Source organism: Phaseolus vulgaris, chromosome 1 (assembly GCF_000499845.2).
Source record: "Phaseolus vulgaris cultivar G19833 chromosome 1, P. vulgaris v2.0, whole genome shotgun sequence".
In the NCBI taxonomy this organism is placed as follows: Eukaryota; Viridiplantae; Streptophyta; class Magnoliopsida; order Fabales; family Fabaceae; genus Phaseolus; species Phaseolus vulgaris.
Window position 1 is genome coordinate 47,145,795 of NC_023759.2, and position 20,379 is coordinate 47,166,173.

Here is a 20,379-nt window from a genome sequence, read left to right on the forward strand (position 1 = left end):
AGAGTGAGTTGTGATAAAAAAAAGCTCAACATAATCACTTATGTCAAATAATTATTACGTTAGGCTATATTTTCACTTTTTAAGTTTTTCATTCACATTTGAACGAGAAAATCTTTCAGCATTTTTTCAACTTTGAACTACCTTCTATCAAACCAAACTCAACCTCTCCCTCTCTTTATTTTTGCTTTTTTTCTTCACAACATCCATTTCATGGAATTCAAACGGACAGTAAAAAAAATGTTTATTGATTGAGTGAAGCAAATGTGAAGCACAAGCACTGTGTCCATGCATTAAAGCAAAGTAAAAACAGAAATGTAAAAGCAATTCCAGCTCCCTTCTCTTTCACGACCTCTCTAACTACAAAAGAGCAGAGACCGAATAACAATGAGAAAGAAGCTTACTTTTATCAGCGAAAAGTAAATGAAAAGGCAAAGTGCATGCATTTTTCAACTCTAGGACAAACTCATGGAACTGACCCTTACGCAGTTTCACCTGCGATATTTGTACATAAAAGTCACCAAATTAGCACACACACTTGTCTGCTTTTTCTGTCTTTAACTTCCGTCACGCAAGGAAATTGTCTTGAATTTCCAGATCATCACAAAGTTGATGCATAAGCCACAGATTCTGATCATCCCACAAACTCTCCATTGAGTCCCCACCACCTAAAGGTAGCGTGATATTCCCCTGTTCCAACTCTCGCTCACATACGCCCGAAACTGAAACATTATGGCCCAAACCTTCACACTCTAAAGGACTCTCCAACTTGGCACTTGATGAGTCCAAGCCATTACTGGAACCTGAACACGAACCGTGCAACCCGTTTTGGTGATGGAGCAGAGGAGTTGGGTTCGGGTAAAGTTTGGAAGGGGATGACACATGGAGCGGGTCGTGAGTTTCCGATGACGGTTGAATTCGCTCAATCAAACGGGGCATCCACACGTAACGCAAGGCATCTTTGAACTGTTTACTGTCCACGTCACACTTCAGATTTCTTGCTTGCTTAATCACACGAGTCCTCCAATAATTCTTTATTTCGTTGTCCGTTCTACCGGGAAGATGCCGAGCAATTTTCGACCACCTGCGGAATATTATTTAGCGCACTAATTAACGTGTTCAAGTGGATTTCTCAGTTTTTTTATTCCATGTTATCCACTACCTTGCAAATAAAAAAAAAGAAGAAGAACGAACAAGAATATATTAACAGGGAACATGTTTTACCTATTGCCCCACCGAGAATGAAGATCCAGAATGGTTATCTGTTCCTGGAGTGTTATATTTCCACGACGAACATCGGGGCACAAGTAGTTTAACCATCTTAGCCTGCAACTTTTGCCCGATCTCTTGAGGCCTGCACACGTTTAATTTTACATCATTAAAATTGTAGAAAAAAGGTAACAACAAGATAAGTTTATCATTTTTAGAATCGACAATGCTGAGAGTGTTTAGTTTGATAGCGTATGAAGAGAGTATAATAAGTGCCTGCACAGCGTGCGACGGAGTTCCAGCGACCGTCGCCGTGGGTGGCAACGTAGTTTTGGAGAAGAGTGTCCTCTTCAACGCTCCATGGACCTTTTCTAGTGTCCTCACTATTCTGCACCTCTTCTGTGGACCGTGATTTCTTCATGTTAACATCCATTATGTCTCTTATTTATAGGAACGAAAATTCTTAACACAGTGAGAGCAGAGTGTTTGGGAATGAGACATTCATATACTTTGGGAGATGAGTGTAAGTGAGCGATATAGTGTGGGGATGAGACAAGACAAAATAGGAATGAAGGAGATGGGTTTTTGGTCTTGTTCTTCCAGCGTCAACAGCTATAAATAGCTACCAGTGTCTGGTTTTTCACATTTTTTTAATCTGTTATTTAACATAAAATTAACTTTATTTTTTCCACTCACGTGTTCTCTAGTCTGACCAAGTATACGTAATAATAAATTTAATATTAATTTCAATATTTTGAGAGATTAAGACTCTAATAATATGATACGATAGTATAAGAAAAGAGGATACGAAAAAAAAGAATAAGATGATAGATTAATATCACCGTAAGCTATAGGTTTATTTAGTGATTGATATACATCAAATAATACGATAAATAATAATATTATATTTAAATGTTAGTTTTTATTAAAATTATTTATAAGTTATATTTTTTTAATAAATCGTGGAAACTTTATTTATTTAACTACTTTTTATATTATAAAAATTTATATAAGATTTTAAAATTATAATTAATATGAAATTCTAAAATCCTTAAACGAAACAGATACTGAAGAGGGAGAAAATCATGGTTACTCGTACTAAAATAGTAGATAAATAAATTGTTCGTAATACAAATTTATTATTGATAAACCCTAAATTCTAAACTATAGTTTTTTTTTCATCTTTATTTAATGAGGTCTGTATGATATTATTTTAACTGTGGGAAAAGTCTCTTTTGTTTTTGTTTTTGTATTATATGAAATCTTCATTTTGGTATGACTCAGATAAGTATGACAAAAAATAAAGATTACAGTTTATTTTTTACAATATAAAATGACGAAAATATCAAATGTGACTAAATTGAAATAAAATAATAAAATTATTTTAGAATAATATCGACCAATCTCATCTCAATCACGACTCGCCCCAACAATAATCCAACTCAACTTTTATATTACCCAAAATTATCACAATATGACCTTAAAATTAACAAATAGTAATTTCAACATATCAAATCATTTTATTATTAACAACTAATTAAAGCAATTTGGTTATATATATTTTCGTAAACGTCTTTTCCTCTCAATTATTTATATTTTTACTTATTTGTGTTTCAATTATATAAATTCTGCAAGCTACTCTCATCAAGTTAAGGTTCACATTTTGAAAAAAAATAATTATTTTCCCATTCTACTGTTTTTTTTAATGATTTAAGTGTCATAATCTCTTTAGTAACATCTCCTGCAAAAGGAGAGTATACCAAACCTTTTGAAGATGACAAATAAAAGAGTGATGATTTTATACCCCTAAAAAATAAAATACATTCATTTGATATTAATAAAAGATAATATAACATGATATGACATTAAAAGTTTCAATTTTATTTGTCATTGGTGAAAACAAATGCAATTTGATATAAAAAAAAAATATAGTATACTAATACTTAAAGATATTTTATTTTTAATTCATGATTATATTGTTAAATACATATTTTCAAAATAATAATTAAGATACTTTTGGTAGTCATATGTACTTTCAAAGTGATAATTGAGATTATTTTTAATTAAAACAATTATATTATTTAAAATTAATTAGAATAATTAGGACCAACATTTTATTTTAACTTTTTTGTCTACATATTAGAAATTATATATTTTGGTTTTGTTCAAGGGTCTAGAAACAAACTTCTTATTCTTTGATTGACTTCTCAATCTTCCTTCTCGGTGTGAGCTCTCGGTCTAGACTTTCGGCTTTAGGTTTGATACTCTTCTATTTTGGATTTGGATTTGGATATGACTTGAGGACTCTCGCTTCTTCTGGACTAGGTCAACGAGATCTCTCGATTCTTAGTCTTGATCTCCTCTCACGGGTGTGTACCTGCAAGGTGGTCCAATGCCAAAGTCAGAATTGATTTTAGTTAATTATTAGATAAATTTAGTCTACTTACCTCTTGGGTTGGTCATATATTTATAATACTTTCTTATTGGGCTCAAAACCTGTTTGAGTTTTATTTTGTACATAATATTTATTAAACACACATCTACACATTTAGGCCTATTTTGTGGACTTTGCTACTGTAGTTAATTTGATATTATTTACTTGTTTTTTTACCTTTCACTCAGTCTTTCAGTCCAACCTTTCGGTCTAGACAATACATAAAAGAATTAAGATAACCGTGATAATTATGTATATGTTTCAAATATGCTAATTAATTAATATTATTTAAAATTAAAATAACTTAGAAATTTAAATTAAGTACACTAATTATGACTTGTATATATTATTTTTATTTTTGTATCGTGTTATAATTTTGTTCATTAAAATAAGATAAAATAATACAAAAACAGTATTCAACGTATACTAATTAGTTAGTATAAAAGTATACCATAAGTAATTTATGTATGTTATAAGTATCAAAGTTGAATATTATAAAATTAGTATTTTAACGTGAAAATTATATCTGTTATTGACTTGATCAAAATATTAACACATATTGTTCTCTTTTTGTGTAATTAGTCGGAGGTGACTTGGTAACAAAAGAGAAATGAATTCAAATCTAAATCTTGCTCAAAATTCAATAAGTTGTACACGTGAATTCTGTAAATATTTTAAAACAATAATATTAATTCAACAAATTTTCATCCAATAGATATTTTTTTATGAATCTTTTTATAAATTAAATATTTATAAATAATTTTAAAATAAAGATACTATTTAAAATAAAATTTATTTAAAATTCACTACAAGAAAATCATGAAATAGAAACTAATTTAAAAAAAAAATTAGTTGCTACAATGACTAAATTATAGATCATTTTAGAAACTTTTTTTTTATTTCTAAATTAGTTTATATTATTGTTAAATAGTTTCTAAATTGGTATCTAATTAGCTACAAAAGTTTTAACTATTTTGTAGCAAAAACCTTGGTTGTTAATTACATACCAATTTAGAAACCATTTAACAATAATAGAAAATAATTTAGAAACAATTTTTTTTCATGATTTCTAATTTAGTCACTATAGCATATAAATATTTTGGTTTTTGTATTGTCCCGGGTAGGCATTTGGCCGAGCTCACTAAGGGTCCATCTAGAGAAGGCAACAACGTGAGAGCTTAGCATAGGCCCAATAACACGACCTGTTTTGGCCTTGGTCCAGTATCACGCAACGCCAACAAGGGCAAATTCCACTGAAGGAAGTATAACGTTTTTTCCTGCACACATATATTCCCGATAGCTTAATAAATATTATCCTCAGTATCCTGATTACGCGATTTAACTATTCAAATTATATTCTTTATATCCAGATTTTACAGGAAGTTACGATAAAAATCACACATTAATGCCTGGAAAGACCTCCATGATTAGAAATCCAAGCCCATGGATGCTTATAAATAGAAAACCATCCATAGGAAGTATCTCAACTTGCATCTTTGCAACATATTTTTACCTTACTCATTATATTTATATTTTGTGCTCTCGTTGACTTGAGAGTGTAATCTCAGGTGAGCCCCCTCATCCACAGAAGATCGGTTTGGAGGCCCTTGCTAAGCACCTCATCCACCGGCCGACCGACCACCAAAAGGGAATTTGAGTAGAGTTCATCCATATTCCGATCGACTTTGAACCGGTGAGAACAGTTTCTAAAATTGGTTTTTATTTCATAATTTTCTTGTAGTGATTGTATAAAAAGTGTGAAAAAGTAGAAAAAAAATTAACAAAATAATTTTAGGACTGAGTTTTATTTAGTTAAAAAATTTAAGTATCAAAAGTAAAAAAACGATTATTCATATTTTTCAGGAAAATGATTATTGATTTTAAACAATTGCTCCTTTGAATAGGAAACGACACTATTCTTCGGTTGGTAATTTCTAATGACAAAACCATTCCTCTCTTATATGCCATAACAAGTTTTTCATTGAAAATAGTAATAAAAAAATAATCTTCTTTGCAACCATTTTGATTTCAATCTTTCGGTAAGCACACTTTCTTTTAAGTAGGTGTTTTTTCATTGACTTTTAATGACTTTAAGCCACAGTCAAAAGTAGTACTGTAGATTCTAACTTCGACCAATTTACAATTTTGATTCGGATTTTCTTTCTTAACAAAATCATACAAGACAATTTTTTTTTTAAATCATCGCATGCCATCGATCAATTTTTTTAATTGATATTTTTAATAGACCCATGCCATGGATTATTTTTCAAATCAATACATATATCATTCATCAATTTTTACATTACAATGTACTGTTTATATAATACATGAAAAGATAAAAAAATAGAACCGTTACAACTGATAATTATAACTGATTAAGTTATATAACAGATAGATTAGTTATAAACGTTATAATTAATATCTATTAAAATTAATAGCTATTATAACTGATATCTGTTATAACTGAAAGAGTAATGAAGCCCTTTTGTGCTTCTTAGCTTAAGATTGGAGAGCTGTGAACTTTGAACTGTAACATGAGGGAATACACTATTTATAAATTAGTGGTCTAAAGTTCTAAAATACTCAAACAAGATCAATTGGGCACCTTGGGGTCTGTAGAATTTTTTTCACTTCCACGAGAGTAGCTAAAAAGTGTTTAGTGGATTTCACCTTACAACAATAAGATGAGAAACACTAGACAAACAACAAAGCAGAGAGAGGAAGAGGACGTTCAGAATCCCACAATGCAACATATATTACATACTATTCAGCAATTGCAAGAGGAAGTAAGGAGAAGTGCAGAGGAAGCAAGAGAGGAGCAAGAGCGACTAAGGGAAGAAGTGAAGATGTCAATGGAGGAAGCCTTAAAGGCACACAAGGAGCTACATAAGATTAACCATGAATTGCAATTACAAACAATTCAACAATTGCAAGAGGAAGCAAAGAGAAGGTCAGAGAAAGCAAGAGAGAAGCAAGACCTACTAAAGGTATACAGGGAGCTTCAAAGGATTACCGAGGAATTCCGAACCTCAAAACCAAAAAATATGGTGCAACAAGGAAACCATGGATCTCTCCAAATGCATCCACAAGACGAACCGCAACCATTCACGCAAAACATTATTGATGAACAAGTTCCACCTAGTTTCATGGTGCCAAAAATTACTCCATTTTCAGGAACAGGTGATCCGGAGCTTCATCTCATGGCTTTTCGTGTACAAATGCTTATCTCAGGTGGTTCAGACGCAGTGCGATGCAAGATGTTCGCCGGAACCTTCACCGGAATTGCCCTACGGTGGTTCAACAATATACCAGATCATTCAATCCCCTCATTCCATGTCCTTTCTAAAAAATTTATAGAAAAATTCGCGGTGAATAAGGTAGAATTCCCTACAATAGCCGACCTAGTTGACATTAGACAGGGAGAAGGTGAGTCCCTGAAAAGTTATCTTAGTCGCTTCTGCGGAGTTTCGATTAAGATATTTTCACATGAAAATCTATTTGTTGACGCCTTTGTGAAAGGCCTTCAGGCTAGTTCCTTCTTTGAATCACTGATTCGAGATAAGCCTGATTCTATGGTCGACGTCCAAATTAGAGCAACTTCGTATATTAAAGAGGAAGAACTCATGCGACTTGAAAGGAAGCGACATCAACCCCCAAAAATTAGAAAAAATATAACCAAGAAGTCTTTACGACGTTACGAACCTTATTGAGCAGATCGAGATCAAGATCAAGATCAAATTTCTACATTGAAATTTCGTTACTGAATTGAAACACTTTTGTATTTCAAATAATATTCGTTCAATCACCAGCCATAATTTCATACAAACATTTAAAGCGCATTCATATGTTCGTTTTTTTTTCTTCAACTTCCTATAGCATGACATTATATATATATATATATATATATATATATATATAATGTGTATATATAATATAATGTATGTATATGTATATTCAGTTTGATAATTGAAAAATCTCTTCATGTTTTAAGTTAAATAAATTTTGATAAATTAAATATTGGCAATTACTTTTACAAATAAAGATATTCCTTAAAATACAAATATTTTTAAATGGTATCAAAAGAAAATGGGTAAAATATGTAATTGAAAATGGACTGGTTGAAGTAGATCAATTAATGTCAAAAGCAAATTATTGACGCAAATGAGGTATAAAAAAAAGTAAAATACTTTAACGTAAACTATTGAAATGAAATGATTATAAATATTGTGATAATTTATCCATTTGAAAGTCTATAGGTGATTCAGGATTTAAGAATGTTTTTACAAATTACCCATTTATTATAAAATATAAATATAATATTTATAAAATAAAAATCTTAATTACCCATAACTTTTTAATCATATTTTAGATCTTCTATCTCCACCATTAATGATCGTTTCAACCTAACTCTTTAAAACATTTGACACTATCTTAACATTAAAAAGATTATTTTAGTCATCAAATAAAAAATATATTATTTCTTATTTGTAATTAACTTGGAAAATATGCTCTACAAAGAGTAATATATATAGCCGTTATATATTTTATGCTATACGTATGTACACACCAAAATGCAAATGACGCTAAGAATATCTCTAATGATAATTTTTAAGGAGTTATTTAAGTTAAAAAAATAAATTCTTAAAAAAAAATCTTATTAAAAAGATTATATGTGACACACCCAATGTTTTTATCTTACATACTTTTCTTATAAGAAACGTAGAAACTAAAAAGAATGTTTTAAAAAGTTCTTAGTAAAAAATCTCTATTTAGAAATACCTCGATGGAGTACATTCATATATATGAATAGCCATGTGTCATGCTACTCCAAAACCTTAGACATGCATTTCCAGTTTTTTACTCAAAGTAATTGCGTACATAAAACGGTAATTAGCAGTTACACAGTGGTTAGTTAAGGGAGGACAATTTATTATTTAATTTATTTTTCAAAAGAAGAAAGAAATTAAAGAATAACAAAATCTCTCATCATTTTTGTCTTTTTCATGTTCTTGAAGAATGAATTATCACACTTACTACCTCTTTTAATACACTTTTTATTTTATTACTATGCTATTTACACTATTTTTTATTTTTGATGAAAAAATCCTTAAAGTTAAAATGATATAATTTCAAAATCAATTAATAAAATGCAAACTATATTTAATCGTATAAGCATATACTTTTATCTATAAATAAATCAGGGTTTATATAAAAATGCTAATTTATATAATGTAATATTTACTAGTTACTTTAGTAGTTAATTTGACTAAATATTACAAATTTAATAAAGTAGTTGAAAATTTTGAATTAAAAATAAATTTGCGTTTTAGCTTTTTTAGCCTCAGTGATATTACTCCTCATATTTGTTGTATATTATATACTCCCTGTATTTTAAAATAATAGTAGTATATAAAAAACTGGGATCTAGAAATAATGGTCAAAAGTTTGAGAAGAAAGTAAAATAAAACAATTAATTAACCTGTGAACGAATGAGCTACAAGTTCATTGAGAATAAATGGCAATACCATACAACTTAATACATAATGGTGGGTTAATTGTAGTTTAGAGCAGTTATAGTCTTGCACTTTTTTCTCCTAATCCCTTCTAAAAAATAATAGTAGGTAACACATGCGTTCTCGCCATCTGCATTTTTTTATATTTAATATTTAAATTCATATTTTTTAAAAATAAAATAAAATCAAAATTATAAGAAAGGATAACCACTAAATCAAATGATAAAAAATAATAACAACTAAATCAAAAGATAAGAAAAAATAAAAATTATAATTTTTATGAGAGGTGAAGATATATAGAAAGAATTGGTTCGCCTTATAAAAACTCTTCCACCTTTAATAAACTACTTTTTTTACGAAATGAATATAATTAAAAAATCAACACCAATATATATATTTTTATTTATATCTCTATATAAATGAAGATTTCCTATTACAACTGTTATTTCAGTCATTTTTTACCTTTTAGTATTTACTAAATAGCTAATTATTTTTATAACTAATAAATAACTACTTTTTTAAAAATAATATGAAAAGTAATTATCAATTTTAAATTTTAAATATGGAGTAGTTTATCAAATGTAAAACAAATAGACAGTTTATTAAAGGTGAAAACAGTTTATTAGTCATGAAAAAAATTTAGTTTTTTTTTCACTAGTTGTTATCCCTTCTTATCATTTGATTTTTTATTTTTAAAGTGAATTTTAAATTATAATACTTAAATAATAAAATATTGTAATTAATATAATTGTAAGCATGTTTCCAAAAGAAAGATAAAAAAAATTAAAAATTACTTTAACAAAAATAATCTTATAATTATTTATTTAACTTTAAAAATAATAATTTATATTTAATATATATATATATATATATATAAACATTAAAAATCTGGAAAAGTGTACCTTAAATATTGTAAATAATTTCGAATAACCAATTTGTTTTTAAAATAAATATTTTCTTTTATTCAACTCTTTCCATTAGGTTTATCATAAAATTAAATACGAAATTAGTGTTATGCTGAGTTTGAGTAACAAGATTTTATGTAAAAAATAACTATAATTTGTAATTCATGTTTATTTATATATTTTTATTTTTATCATAAATTTATATATTTACTATTTAGTATATAATAATAATAAAAATATAAAATACTAAGATAATATAAATTATAAAAAATATTATTTAAATGTTATAAATATATGTAAGATAAATTTATTATTTAATACATGATAATAATAAAAAAAAAACGAATACATAGACATTTGAGTATTTGTGTGTCTATATTCTCACTAGTAATTATAATTATAATATATATATATATATATATATATATATATATATATATATATTTTTTTTTTTTTTTCTTTTGTTAAAAAATCCAAAAAAATTTAAACCATTAGATAGAATGTTGAATAAGACCATACAAGGTAAGGTATGTGTGCATTCTCTTTTAGTTGTAGGTAAACAATAATAGCAAATCAAAATTATATTTGAGAAACGGAGTTAAGCAATTAATTATAATGATTTTAATAATATTAAATTTTGTGTTTAATTATAACAAAAATTATATCCACAATTAATATCAATATCAATATCGAAATACACAAATAATTTTTGTTGACAAATTGGACATTGAATTATTGCAGTCCAGGGTTAGAACACTAAAAAAATTGAATTATTGGATATCTCACTTTCAGATCGTTTGGTAAAGTTTAAGCATGTTTCCTTTGGCAAAAGACAAGCATTAATTAAGTAGAAAGCGAGAAAAAAAGAATAGATCCATTGACTGCTTTTGGCATGATTACATTGTTTAATTAATACATATAGTGAGATGGTCATCAAATTTTCAAACTTCCACCTTCATGCAAGACTCCTCTATTCCTGGTAAAGTACTCAAATAACTCTTTATTCTTATCATTAATTTGTTTCCTCTCAAAAGAAATTTGTTTATAACACTTTTTATTATTTAAACATATTATCTTTATTTTGTCTCAACCATTTCATACTTTTATGTATAACTGTTTCTTGCAAATGTTTTATATATTATTAGAAACTGGAATTTGGGAGCTGAGGATAATGGTCAAAAAGTCTGAGTTAATTTTTTTTTGCAAATCCAGCAGCAGAAGGATAAGCATTGAGGACCAAGTTGAGTGAGAATAAATGCCATGACCAAAACAAAACAAGAATTAACACAAATGGTGGATATTGTGGTAGTCCAATTATTCTGTTCTGGTCAAAAAACTTTTGTGTGGATCTTATATTTATTCAGCTACTCATTCGGCATTGACTAGACATACTTGCACAGTGAAACGGAGATACTCATTTTTGAGTAGGGTAAATGACCCCAAAATACATACCGTTATATGTATGGAGGTATTTTTATACAACAATTTAGACCCAACATATATATTAAGCTCTCAATTTTAGGAATGAAATAACTCCTAATTGTCGTCTTATTCTTTTCTATTATTTCATGTATTCTCTTATCAAATATAATTTTTATAACTATAATAAAAACAAACTATATCTGATTGGTAATTAATATTACAAAACTTAGGTTATTTGAAGGATCAGAAAAATATTTTCCACATAAATCACAAACAAATACATATAAAAAAAATTATAATATCATCTTCAATACCAAAATTTAATAAATTTTTAGTTTTTTTTATATATATTTTGTCACTGTTATCCCTTTTTATTTAACATGATACTTAGTTGACTCATCAAAATTTTTATCGATAATTCAATCTTCGTTTTCTATGTCGGAATGATTTTCTTGGATCATTATCCCTAACCAAATTAGTGATAGGAGACACCACTTCATGAGTCAGACAATAATTAAGCATTAAATAATACATTCTTAATTATGATCCAAAAAGTTAATCTGAACCAATAATAATGTGACTATGATAATCATATAAATAGTCACGAATTTTGAAAAAAAATGTATCGAGATCTTCCTTGAATATTAGAGTGCCTTTTATACGTAATAAAATTAAATTGTTACAGTATTCCAATTCTCTGGCAAAACAGGTGTGGAGATTAATTGTGTATTTTTATTCCATTCCTTCCGTAGACAACAAAGGTACGAAACCGTACTATTTGGAAAATCCGTATGAAAGAAAGGAGAGCAGTACTATTAATTCATTGGTGTGTGTTGCCAAATTTGATGTGGTGTGGTGTCCCTAATTAATACACGAGTATATATTCTCCTTCCTTATTGTGATCTCCCATTATGGTTTCACTGTGTTTCGTGCAAATGGCAATGGTCTTAGGATTCTTTCAAAAGCAGCATCGAAAACAAGTGAACGATAATGGATTTGATACATTATACATGATAAAAACAAGTGAAGTAGGTGTTTGGATCTACATGCGTTGAACCAAAAATTGTTTATGTATAGCTTTTGATTACCCTATGTACTATGATTGGTTAATATTCCGTAGTGTTGTGTTTGTGGTGATGAAAGAGGTGCGTGACGATGGAAAAAAGGACGTAGTAATATCAGTTGAGAATCTTGGTGATTTGAATGCTGAATGCGTACACTTCTCCCTTCAACAAAATTGAGACGTGTGTATGAAGGTGTTGTAGAGAAACAGTTCACAAAATTGTAGATGAAAAGGTGAAGCACGCGTCAAAATTTTGAGCTCCCCAATTCGTGACACAGTTAACTATGGTAGGGACATTTGGTCGCATTTGTTCCTATAAACACTGTATAATACTATTCGTCAATACAAAAAAATATTACTTTGAAAGTTATATATTAAAAAATATTAGTTTATAATTTTTTTAAAAGATTTCATATCTTTACATGAACTCACATTTCACTATAATATATATATATATATATATATATTTACTTTTGACTGTGGTAAACCCTAAACAATTTACTGTTGGATAATAAAGCAATACTATTTGTTTCATTCCTTCATGGGACAAATCTATTCCTTAATATATAGGAGCAAACTTTATGTGTTTTTTTCCCCTAAACTCATAAAGTTCTAATATAGTTGATAAGAGACTTAACATAACTAAAGAAAACTTAAATTGTGATGAGTTTTGTCTTGTTATTAGATTTCAAGTTTCTCACATCTTTTTTTACGCATTGAGTTTGATATATGTATGATGTGTTTGTTTGTTAGGTTTGATTACTTTAGAATTTTTTAGCATTGATCTTTTATCTTTTATGTCTATAGTTAGATAACTTAGAAAACAATATATTTTAAGGTAAAGAAAGTTAATTTAGATTTATAATTTGGTTGGGAAAACAATATATTGTAAAACTTGAAGTTATTTTTGGATATGGAAATATTTTTTCGGATTCTACAATTCAACTTTAAAAAAAATATATTTTAAATTATAAAATTTAAAAGATATTTTTGGATTTAGAATCTGAAATATAATTTTTTAAATAAACATTTATAAAATCTATGAAAATATCTTTCAGATTCCATAATTGAAATTTTTTATCACTTATTTTGAAATAAAAAATATGAATAAAATAAACGGTATTTTTGATATTTTAGAAAGTATGAAGAGGTGTTAGAAGAAACTACGGAGGTGTAAGAAGAAGGAACCATAGGATGGACTTGCAGAAACCTTTGGACAAAATACACATTATAGAGTAAATCAAGCATTGTTGAAAACTAATAAAATCTATATGGTTGTTTCTTACTGCACCTCCATAGGTTTTACTGGAATCCCATACAAAACGTGAAAAATATATTTTTATCCTTCTTGTGCCACTCCCATAGAGTAACTTTCGGATTATGTAATCCAGATACGTATTTGAAAAAAGACTTCCGGATTTTATAATCTGAAAACCAATCATGTATATAAAAAAAGGCTTTCAAATTATGTAATCTGAAAGCTAATTACGAATTTTAAAAAAGACTTATGAATTACATAATCCAAAATATTACAGAGAGATATTTTTAGAAATACAAAAATTTATGAAGGTGCAGGAAGAAACAGTCAATCTATATTTGTATATCAACCTGGCTTTTAGGGCTATTCTAATTCCACCGAGAGGCCCAGCTTCTGGCTACCTGCCCCAATACAGCATAATTCTAAGCCAAATTTTTGGGCTCAGATAACCAAGATATTATGCTGGGCCAAGTACCCATACACTGCGAGATTTGATATTCACACACAAGTCCATATCCTATTATTATTTTTGGAAAAGTACTCAAGCAAAACACAGTGCCGTTATAGCTAGTACTAATGAAAACTTGCTTCTTTACAATACACAATGAAATTCATTGTGTATTATACACTTTAGAAATATGTTTTTCTTTTTAATTACTGTTTTTAGAAGTTTAAAATAGATCTGTAGTTAATTCTATGTACACATTATTTTTAAGGAATTATCGTTTAATAGTAATCAGTTTAATTATAAAATAAACTAGTATTGCTATAAAAATAAAATTAAACAAAATATGATTTTCCTTTGAATATTAGTTTATATAATTATGATATAAACAGTATTTTAAATTGAAAAGGTAATTAAATACGTATAAACTATTACCATTCTAATCATAATTGGGTAACTTTTGATAGAAATTGTTGTTAATTAATATGAAATTAATAACAATTTTTTTTATCGATAATAAAAAATAAATAAATATGAACCACTTTAAGCGTAGTTTAACCCTTATACATAGTGACAACCTTAATCATACCCAATAAACATATTTTCATGTATAGCTATACAAGACACTTCTAACTTAACTTTGAGAAAGTCACCTGACATACAAAGTAAATATTTCATAACGATGCAAATTACTCTTCTTTAAAACAATAATCAAATTAATCATGATACTTATTTTTAATAAAAATAATTTATATATTGACTAATTTAGTTATTATTAAAAGGGATCATCTTTATCTCATCAAGTTTATCAAAATTATAATAAATATAACATTTTGCGTGTAATAAGAATAATAAAAAAAACCTTTGTAGAGTGAAGATTGTGGTTGAAGGGCAAGCACTACTTGAGTTCATATGCAACACAAAAAATTTGCATTGATAAGGAAAGGAAGAGATTCTGAAAGTTTAAAACCTGACGTTGACACTGTGTGACGGTGGCTCTAAACACATGCGTTGCATGTATACCATGAATTAGATACCATAGAATGGTCCCCCTATTTATTTAAATTTATTAAAAACGATAAAATCACAAGTTATTTTATTTATAATAAATATTGATACAACATTAAAATTTTAGCTAAAAATTTGGTTAAAAGGACAAGAGGCACACATCTCAAACATAGTGACTGACATTTATGGTAATAAAAGGAATACAATAAAACAACGTGTGCTGACGAATTTTGTTGTAGCAGAGTGTTCTTGTTTCATTGCGACATGCTTATACCACGTGGATTATTGAGTTGCTTGGTCTCTTACGCGTGGACTCTCATCGTATTATATTGCATTGCATCTTGTTTTCTGGTTTATGTGACAGAAACAAACAACTCTTCTGATGAATATGTATACCACTGTGTTTTCGAATTCAATCTCTGTATATAGTACAACTCTAAAAGTGTCTAGATCATAATTTCCAAATAATGTATTAAATAGATTTAGATAACAGAACTTTTTTTTTACAAATTAATTACGTCAAAACAACTTTCTGTCTAATTAGAATTTGAAAAATTACTGTCAAATTGAAGATTGTTATTATATGGTATAATAACAGGAAACTATTAAACGGTATAATAGTGATTAAAACGTTTATTCAGTTTTCCAAAATAGTGTGTTATTTCCTAATGACACTAGTTTATTGCGGAGGTGATGAACTCGTCTTATTCTAGGGTGAAAGTCCTTACAATAATATTATTAAAGTGAATTATTATATTTGAGATATTATCTCTCTTGAATTTTGGTGGTTCGGTTATAAATTTATCTTTAAAAGGAATCTTAATTGATTATGAGAAGAGAATAAGTATAAATTACTCTTAATGATATGTGATGATTTTAGGTGAATTAGACCAAATTTCATTTAGGGGATGTTGAAGTAAGTTAATTAGTTGACTTATTATGGGTTGAGTTATAAATGGAGGTAAATTCAAATTGGTTTATTTTTTAGTGATTAAGATTTTTTTTGAAATTGAATAGAGTTAGTGAGTTAAATGGGTTGATTCATTTATATTTATTTTGCTTTTTAATTTATTTTGTATATTAATTATAGTAATTAAAGTGGATTAACTTAATCAATATATCAATTTATAGTAGGAGGGTGTTCACCTATCTTACTAAACATTAATCATAATAAAGGAATAATAAATGAAGTATAAATATAATAAATAAAAATCAAAGTATTACCTTTTATACTTGAGCAAACAAATAAACTAATCATTTAAATAATATTGAACAATATTTAGTTTTAAAATAATCAAATTGTAAATCTACGTAACTAAAAGTAGTAAATACTTATAGTAAAAAAAATGAGAAAAATTATAAAGTGTTGTTGTTGGTGGATTATGGATCAACTCATCTTCAATCCGCTTAAACTCGTAGATTAAGTGGACTTTGTTCAATTTGATTCATATTTAAAAAAAATTATTTTTCCAATCCAACCTGGTTTGAACCTATGGGGAGCTAAGTTAGCTTAAATATTTCAACTCATTTTGACATTCCTAGTTGATGGCTTTGGGATAAAAATGTTCCTTTTAGAATTTTCCGTTTGTTTTCACAAAATGATATCAATGTCTCAAGCTTAAGTCCACTACAAAAATATTATTATGTAATCATTGCAACTTATGTATTGTTCGCTTTGGGATTTGGTAGTTATATCATGATTTTTTTGTTAAAAAAATTCAAATAGGTTAAGAGAAGGAAGTTCTATAAACAACTACCTTTGGCCTGGTATCTTAAGCAATCTAATTTTTTTTGAACATTTTAGAATAAGGAAAATTCTCTCTAGTCCCTTTGACTTAGTTATAAGTTATGCTGACATGCGTAAGTGAGTTTACATTAAGAGAATTTGGAGGATTTGATTGGCGCCAAGTTCAAAATTGTGTTGAACTCCACATATGGTTTAAGTTGAGGAGTGGGGTTGATCAACCTAATGTCCTCAACCATGAGATGCTCAATTACATAGTGAAAGTTGTTCTTCTTCAATGACATGTAAAAATTGACCAAAAACATCTTTCTCTAAAGTTGGCACTCTTAGCTCCACATTTACTTGTAGTCAAAATATGTCCTTATGATCTCACAAAGGATTAATAGTTAAGCCTTAAAGTAATACAAATAAACATGAACAAACAAAAGATATTCTTACCTAGGAATCAGGCTATGAGGTCTTCAACCAAGGATGTAGTGAAAATTTTTTTATTATTATTTTTTTATAATCTTTATATATATATCCTCTCGTCATCAAAAAGAAAATACTTAACCTAGACCTGGATTTGTTAGATTTTTCAAGTAAAAGGAAAACAAAAAAAAGTTTGATAAAAGTATAAAAACATGCTTTATTGGTATATTTTTTGAGTACTTAACTTTGAAAAACTTGCTCTTGAAATTACAATTTGAAAGACTTTTAAGAAAGTCCAAATATATCCTACTTTCAAAAGAAAACAAAGAAAATAAAATATGTAACTATTTAAAATAACTATTTATGTATATAGTTGAAATATTCACTATTGCCTTTATTTTTTTAATATACCCTATATGTTAGAACACCAATTGGAATTAAGAAGTTCAACTCTTTTTTTCATAACAAATGAGACTTGAACAAAAAAATTCAATAGATTTTTTAGAGGTGTACTAAGAAGGACGACATTTAACCTCAATGAACCCCCATTATTTACTAGTTATATTTGTTTGCAAAGGCCTATATATACATGCTTTCATTCAAGAAAGTGTCATTTATCTTTTGGTTATTTCTATCGTTTATTATTATCACTTAAACTTACTAAGCATAAAATAATTTTCTACAAGTAGAACTTTATTCAATGTCCGAATATAATCTATCAAACTTCATCCTCAAAGTTTATTACTCGGTATAAATGTTCATCACACTCTAAAGACCCATCCATCAATCCTCTACATCTCAATAGAAACATGTTTATATATTATTATGTTAAAAAATAAAAATTGATTAATTGTAATATTGTTACGATAAAATTTGAGTATATGACATGCATGGATGCATTATGTGGGACTAGTTTACTAAAGTAGATGATGTTTTTAGGGATGAAATAATCACGGGGACATAATATATATGGACAAAGATTGGTTATAAAAAAAACATAACATAATTTTTGTTTAGATAGAGAAATTTACAATTTATAAGATATTTAAATATATTTAATTTGAGTTAATCTGGATTTAAGTTGTTACTTCAAATGTTTTCTTTCAATAAAGAAACTCTAGTCAATATCAACAAAAAAAATAGTCCTTCCAATATTAACCAAGAAAATCCTAAATAATGTTTATCAAGAAACAACTCTAACATACCTTATTCAGTAAATAATTTTAATTATTATTTGTTGAAAAAAACCTTTATTTACATCAATTGAAAACAACATTTGTTAATATAAATTGAAAAAATATGTTTGACATCAGTTTGAAAACACAGTTAATGTTGACATGAAAAAAAAAAACCTTAACTAACATTATGTGGAAAATAATTTTAATTCACATTAACAATAAAATAACATGATGATGTCAGCCTACAATTAAACACCATCAACTTTAGTCTAAAAGAAACTTTGTGAACATTTATAAAAAATAATGTCATGATTAAGATAATCAAACATCCATCAAACTAACAATATCTCAATCTCAAATAAGCCAACAAGAGAAGTATTAAGAAAATATATATGAATTTGATAATACAATTCTTTTAAAATTCTTACATTTTAGGTCAATTTTAAAATTCTTCAATTTTAAATAATTTAATTATTCTATTTTGATAAAATTTTAATTTGTTATCCAAACACAATACGAAACATTTCAAATTCTCATTATCCTCTTAAAATGATAAAAAAAAGTCTATTAACATTATTTATCAAAACACACATTATTAATATTCTTTTCCGATATCGAAATATTTTTTTTCAACGCGGAAATATCTTATTTCTTTAAAGTAAAATGTTTTTTTCCCATTATTTGTTATTTTGTCTATTATTATATCTTCTTTTAATTTTTACACACCTAAATTATTTTAATAGAGTTTTATTTGCTATCATCATATATCCATTTTCCAATATAATATATTAACTTTTGATTAAGTTATTGACCTTATGTAACTCTTTCATAGTATCATTATATATCTGTATAAGTGCATTATGTCTTTTATGAGAATTCAATTTGCATACACCATAACTATTAGGAGAAGGCATGCATGCATCATGCATCATCATTGCGTGGAAATGAAGGTCCTACAGGTGTTGAGGTGCACACCTCTTCTTCCTGACATAGAACTTATAAAAGTTAGAAAAAGAAAAGTAGGTATAAGACTCTTGCTGTCTAATGAAGGGAAGGAAGGTTTATTTTGCATCCTCATTTTTAAGATGTTCTGAATATTATACTTACAAAAATATCAAGTTAATATGTATTATTTTGTTGTTAATGGAATGTTTCTTTAATTTAATAGTTTTTTCATTCATATATTGTAACTTTTGTGTTGGTTTACTTGTTTTTGTGAGTGTGACTTTACACACCTTGGTGACATGTGAACTTTGAATTAGATGCCATGGATCCTTTTGGGATCACATATGCATAGCAAAGGTCCAACTAACTAGAGTTTAATCTTTTTTTGCCTTCTTGATGTGACCTACCATCCTTGGTTGCTTGTTATTTTGTTACATTTTTTTGTTTGTTTTTATGCTTCTCTTCCTTATTGCAAATTCAAATAATATTTTTAATTTATAAGTACAAAATTAATGTAGAAAAAAAATAGAAAAATAATATTACTCTCAATTCAGACAAAAAATATGTATTAAAGCATACACAAGTTGGATATTGTTTTGTCTGCAAAATTATTGGTGATTTGAGAAGTGAAATAATTAGTTCAGAATAAACTAAGAGAATTCTATGAGAAGAAAATTTAGTTTGTAATTACTTTTGTCTAATCTGAACCAGACTTTAACGGAGAAAAACTGCTTTGATCAAAATCATATTGAGGATTAGATATTGTTTGACTTGTGGGAGTGAAACAAAAATCATGTTCAACTATACATGAACATTGTATGATAAAGACTAAAATAAAATATGCATA

The 20,379-nt window shown here is 27.5% G+C and overlaps 2 protein-coding genes across 2 annotated transcripts; one reads left to right on the forward strand and one right to left on the reverse strand.

Moving 5' to 3' along the window:
- Nucleotides 1–224: 224 nt before the first annotated feature.
- Nucleotides 225–1,797, reverse strand: LOC137816245 (transcription factor MYB2-like). The gene is made up of 3 exons (XM_068619320.1): nucleotides 1,483–1,797; nucleotides 1,222–1,351; nucleotides 225–1,081 (listed from the first exon to the last, which is right to left on the reverse strand). The coding sequence occupies exons 1-3, from the start codon at nucleotides 1,637–1,639 to the stop codon at nucleotides 565–567; spliced, it is 804 nt and encodes a 267-aa protein (XP_068475421.1). The 5' UTR covers nucleotides 1,640–1,797; the 3' UTR covers nucleotides 225–564.
- A 4,527-nt stretch (nucleotides 1,798–6,324) lies between these two features.
- Nucleotides 6,325–7,350, forward strand: LOC137816098 (uncharacterized). Its single transcript, XM_068619192.1, has one exon. The coding sequence runs from the start codon at nucleotides 6,325–6,327 to the stop codon at nucleotides 7,348–7,350; it is 1,026 nt and encodes a 341-aa protein (XP_068475293.1).
- The last annotated feature ends 13,029 nt before the right edge of the window (nucleotides 7,351–20,379 follow it).